Here is a 6185-nt window from a genome sequence, read left to right as displayed (position 1 = left end):
TGTGTGTGTGTGTGTTTGGTCCTGACACTGCCTCCAAGATCTATATTTCTGATGGTGGCTGTGTGTGCCTGTTGCAGCATGTTGCAGCATGTTGCAGCTGTCTTCATAAACACAAGATCTCTTCCCTCACAGCATAACACCTTTCATTTAATTATCTGTCTGCATGAAGACACTTTCTTTCTGACTCTCTGGAGGGGGGGGATAACTTCTAAGTCTCTTAATATTTCCCATTGCTTTAATTAAAGTTTAAACTGTGTATGATACGATACAGGCTGTGCGTGTGAGTGTGTGTGTGAGTGAGTCCTAAATAAGAATATCAAAGTTGCCATCTGATGTTTCATTGCTTTCCTGTCTTTTCTTAATCATGTCCTCTATGATATTCCTGCTCACAGATTGTTGTCTTTGATACCTTATTGTTTTATGATAAAGCTTATTTGGTGGTTAGTGTTTGCTTAATCGTTCCCATTTCTTTTTAAGTGTACATGATCACACTTTGACTACCTGTTTTTTAATCTCATATTTGTTTGACTACTGCATTTTCTCGTGTGGCAGTCAAGTGGTGAACAAATACTTCACTCTGGATAGGACACCTGGACTGAATTGGTGAAATATAATGCAATAGAATTCAGGAAGGTTGTATTGCTATCATACAAATATCAGACAGCCCTCAACTATTATAGTAGAACTACAATAGTTTCAATTTAAAAGGTGCAGATACCTAAAACAAATCAATACCAGTATGTTTTCATGTTTTAACACTACAACTAGACTCACAAATAACCATTTTGCAAACCCTACTCATGTTTTAGCATTGCACACAGACACTGGTTTTGTAATAATTTTCTGAACAAAATGAAAACTATTACCACACTAATCAAATTTGCATGTGTTGTGTAATTCATCACACATTTTAATCAGTTACATTGTTGCAATGAGGTAATGCGGTGCCGACTTTTCAAATAAATCTGCATATAAAGTGATTACCCTGTAATGACAATAGAACTTAAAAAACAACTTAATGCATTCCTGATGTTCACTGTGATGGATTACACACCTCATGCAAGTTTTAAGCAAATCTGTGACTTGATAATATGGCAATAAATGGAAAACAATAAATATAAAACAATAAATGGAAAACAATGGCCACCTAGAATGCTAGTGAATAAAACCTACATCTATAATTGTACTTTGTGCAATCAAAAATGGACAATAAGGATAACTTGAATGTTGAAATGCAAAGTACTGCTATTATTGTTTAGTATGTTTTTTGTCCCATGTGGAGCCATGCTTAACACTTTTAGACAATGTTGCATTGTTAACACCTAACCATAGCTGTTTGGTTACTCTGCAGGGCAGCAATGTGGTGGAAGACCAAGACCTGCTGGAGATTGGGATCCTTAACTCGGCCCACAGACAACGCCTCCTGCAGGCCATACGGCTGCTGCCCAGGGTCAGTACTGCAGCTAATCACACACTCCAACAGGAACATCAAACACATGGACTAAACATGAACTTTCTAATCTGTGTTTTTTTGGAACGTCAGTCTAGTGCAAGTTTTGCCAGTTTTAAGATTGCAAGGATGACGTAATACAAATGAGAGCTGATGTTTACGTGTACTGTAGCTGCAGCCAATCTGTTTTTAGTATTAAATTCAGCAAATCTTCTGCTCCATCTGTCTTTCAGTGTGATATAACTCTCTCTGTGGGTGGTTAGGTTTCTCTCTGCATGTTCTGAAGAATACTTGCGCCAAGGAGTTGTTGGATTCAAGAAGAGATGCTTTAGATTTGATGATGCAAGGAAACTGCTTAGTCTTTTTGAATCCACTTTTTCCTGCATCTGTAAAATTTACACACAGATAAAAACCCAATTTGATCAATTATTTGTCACATAGCAAAGGGCCAACCATTTCTCACAAAAGGACCAATGGCTGTTGAAATAATACAACAAAAAAAGACTCATAGGCCATTTTGCTGCTGTATGTTAGCAAGGGCAAGCGTGCGTGTGTGTGTGTGCGTGTGTGCGTGTGTGCGTGCATGCGTGCGGGAGAAAAAGGATCAAACGTGGAGTGACAGCAGGAAAAAGGCATCTGCAAAAGAGTACAGAAAGAAAAGAGAGACTCTGAGCTCAGAGATAAGCAGGTTTCATACAAACATCCAGATAACTTTGATCTCTAGTCAGCACTTTCCACTTCTCATCCCCCCCTAAAAATTCCGAAACGTGGTAAAAAAGAAACCTTTAACTTTTGCCTGCCGTCACTTGTAGGCAAACCGATGCTCAACTTAAGGTGGAGAATGTGGGATGTTTGTGTGAAGCACCATAAACTTCAGGACGGCAGAAGACATGAAAGGGAAGAGAGAGAAGTAATGACATGCAGCAAAGGGCCGCAGGGGGGAGTCAAACCCTGGGCCCCCTGCGTTGAGGAGGAGGAATTCTATATATGGGCACCCGCTCTACCAACTGAGCTATCTGGGCGCCCTCTCGGAAGCAGTATTGACTGTCAAAATATTAGTGAATGTACAATTAATCTATGTGCTTCCATCACAAAGTTGTTTTCAAAAGTTAGGCTTTTGTTTATTTGTTACATTATTTACAGTACATGATGACAACTTGAAAAACATGAAAAATGCACTCTTTTAGAGCTCAGTATTGGTTGCTTCCTCCCGTACCCTGCTTAACTGAGGAAGGGTTTTTAGAATTGAGTAAATCTTTAATGATCCCCGTGTAGAAATTAGGCTGCTGCAGCAGAATGAAAACAGAAATGGAAAAAAAGTGCAGCACAAAAATCAGATATAGTGTAAACAGAATTCAAACAGCTGTTATGTTATATAAGAAAAGGTATATTGGCTGTAACGTAGTTTGCATTTGTACAGAGCGCTCCAAGCTTTCAAGCTCCCGGTCAAAGGCAGTGTACCATATGAGCAGAAACATGTCAAATCACCTCTAACATTTCCTCACAGTATCTTCTATGTTTACGAGAACATGGAGGACAACTCAGAGAGAGAACAAAGAAAACAAATGCATGTCATGAAACCTCCCAAGCAGCGAGTGTCCAGAGGTATTAATGTTATGTTCTTCGCAGTCCAGGATATCTTTCAAAGTCTTGGGAGAAATGGGAGAAAAGTAATAAAATGTTGATAATACAGAATTTGAAAGATTACTTTTCCGTCTGTAATGAAGGTGCGACCTGTCGGTTACGATGGCAACAATCCCACGTCGGTGGCAGAGTGGCTGGAGTCTTTGGAGCTTGGCGACTACACCAAGTCTTTCCTCGTCAATGGTTACACCTCCATGGAGCTGGTGAAGAAGATCTGGGAGATCGAGCTCATCAATGTAAGTCAGAGTGATTTTCACTTCCTACTTCTGTGTGCAGTCTTGAAAATGTTTAAATGTCTTAATCAGGAAAAAATAGGCTTGTGGCTGAGTATTGAGAGATGGATTGATAGTTTTGAGAGTTGCTGACAATAGGAAAAATATAGAATAACGCCAGCTTTATCCATAACAGCTTTTACGAGGTTTAACAAGGTTTATCTGCTAACTGGACAGATATGACAGATTTTTCACTGGCTTGTCGCTTGACACAACTCATTTTTTCAGTCAGGTAATGCAATCTTTGTACTAATAGAGTAATCACTCTTGTGTCCACATACAGTATCATTTCTTATTTTAAATACGGTTTTGTTTTGTGTTCAAATTTCTCCCTCATAGACAGATATTGACCACACCTTTTATGCAATGGAAAACAGCTTTTTTTTTTTGCTTGAATGATGGGTTCTGATGGATATATATTTTTTGTGGTAAAGGACATCAGTGGCACAGCTGTGGCTTTTTGAAGCTGAATGCTTGTTGGCTTCTGTCCTCATCTGTCACCTGGGTGACAGATTGAATTTGTTTTTCCTGCTCAATAAATCAAACTCAGGTCCCATATATCAGTAGACGCACAAGCTTTGTGCTTTGGCTTTTTATCTGAAATAAGGCTAAAGTCAATGTGAAAGTTCCCTCTGTGGAATACATGCAGAGGCAATACCCAGTGTGCAGAATGCCCATCGGGCATTTCTTCTCATTACTGAGCAATGCATGCTAAGAATGCAAGCAGGAAGGAGGTGCATTTTTGCTGTTATATAACAACCTTATTGCATCTTTTTCATTGCTGTTGCTTATTCTGTATTTTACTTCCTGTCATCCCTTTGTCTTGCTGTAGATGTTTGGGGTTTAATATTTGCAGCAATAAAGAGTGAGCAGATAGTTTGCAGCTGATTTGCCTAGATTGAATTCTCTCCTGTAAATATCATTAATGGAGGATGATAACGAGGTTTGACATTTGAGCTCCTATGTTGGCACAAGTAGTGCAGGTTTTTGATTACATTTTTACCCACATGAAATCTTAAGTAGAGATATGGGATATGCTGCAGCCTGAGCTCATCGGACAGATGTGCTCCTTTGGTGCTTCGAGTGTAACGAAATGAAGCTTGATTGTAGAGGGCGCCTGGCTGATTTCAGTGAGAGAGGAGAGAAGGGGTGTTTTTCCTTCCCAGCGGAGGATAAAGTGATAAAGTGATGAGTGATCAGCTGGAGGTGGTGGAGGGGGAGTTATATAAGCATGTGGGATGCAAGATGTTTCACAGCGCTGGGGATACCGCCCACATGCTTTGCTTGTGCATGTGTGTGCTTCTGGATGCATATGTGAGATAGACTACGTGTTAATACATGCTTTTGTTTTTATGTGTTTTTAAATGCGATCACTTTTCCAACACAAGCCACACTATACATCAATCTCCTTTCTCTTATGGAAAACAGAGAAGCGTTGAAGTCTAAATGATGTACATATGAACTTTGTACTCATTTAGTACTCCCATTTAGACCTCCGTGTGCATGTACATAAACATATTGTACAGCATAAGGATTATGGCTATACAAAGAATTCACATATAATTCTGAGTGAAACGGCAGTGCAGAGTGAATCCACTAGAGGCTGCACAAGTACACAAAAAGGCCAGAAGTATGTGTCCACATGCTGTACATTTGAGTACTGGGATTGTTTATCAGGACGAGGAACTTTTGACAATAGGATGCATCTGACTTTGTGGTAAAAATTTGGGAATGGCCCCTTCCTATTTCAACATGACAATGCCCCTTTGCACTAAGCCAAGTCTTTGAAGAAATGATTTTCCTAGTTTTGTTTGAAAGAACTTGACAGAGTGGGTAACATTTACATAAATGTTATGTTTTCATAGAATTAACTAACATTTCCTTGTAAATGTATAGGCAGTGTCCACATGACGAGACACTTCACTACTAGAGCAGCCCTCCAAATACTAAAGCATACTACTGTAAAAGGAATTATAAATAAGACATCACCAAAGGAAACCTTAGATGCAGGTTGTGTTTACTTAAAGGGTTTGTTAGGATCTTTTGAAGTGGGGTTGTATGAGGTACTGTTGCTGTTGACAGGGTATTTTAACCACCAAAAAAAAGCAGACCGAAAAAATTCACCCTTGACTGGCCTGCACTGAACCCTTACCTCAACCCCATCCAACACCTTTTGGATGAACTAGAATGCAAACTATACCACATGGCTGTAATGTTTAGGTGTTTACATAATTTTGTATATGTAGTATATTCATTTGAAGCAGATCTTGTTGATCGTGCAGGACTACATGTGAAAGTGTGTGTGCCTGCTGTACAAGCTGTCCTCATGACTGCGTGCCACTGCAGCAGTTCACTGAAGTATTCTCTGGGGTGCTGCAAAAGTCACTGCTGTACCTGAGAGAGCTGTGAGTTGTTTGTGTGTGTGGAGAAATATATTGTAGTGGGAGGTTAAAACAGATGTGTGATGTGGGGAAGGACATATAGAAGTAAGGTAGTGGGGGGATGGAAAGAGAGAGAGAGAGAGAGAGAGAGAGAAAAGAGGACAATTTGGCTGCTGCTTTCATGTAATCACCAGATAATTGCCATTGGCAACAGATGCTGTCTTGTCCTGGGAGTCAAGGCAGGAGTGTTTTGCATTGCTGCAGCATTTTAAAATACAGGGACACAAGTCTGTGTGTAAGTGTGTTTGTGTTTCGATTGGGCACATATGTGCCACTTCTGTAGGATTAAAAGAGCATCTCAAAACACCTTTTAATCCTGCCTTTCAGACAGAGAGCAGGTGTGTCTCCCTCTATCTGCTGTGTGTGTGTGTGTGTGTG

General features: G+C 39.9%; 1 protein-coding gene across 1 annotated transcript in view; it reads left to right on the top strand.

Moving 5' to 3' along the window:
- Positions 1 to 6185, top strand: part of anks1b (ankyrin repeat and sterile alpha motif domain containing 1B) — a 219654-nt gene that overhangs the window by 168504 nt on the left and 44965 nt on the right. The window contains exons 20-21 of the mRNA XM_032505829.1: positions 1352 to 1450; positions 3178 to 3330. Of these exons, the coding sequence (XP_032361720.1) occupies positions 1352 to 1450; positions 3178 to 3330 (252 nt within the window). The remainder of the gene's footprint in view (positions 1 to 1351; positions 1451 to 3177; positions 3331 to 6185) is intronic.

This window comes from Etheostoma spectabile, chromosome 23 (assembly GCF_008692095.1).
Source record: "Etheostoma spectabile isolate EspeVRDwgs_2016 chromosome 23, UIUC_Espe_1.0, whole genome shotgun sequence".
In the NCBI taxonomy this organism is placed as follows: Eukaryota; Metazoa; Chordata; class Actinopteri; order Perciformes; family Percidae; genus Etheostoma; species Etheostoma spectabile.
This window is presented reverse-complemented; position numbering and strand designations above follow the sequence as displayed.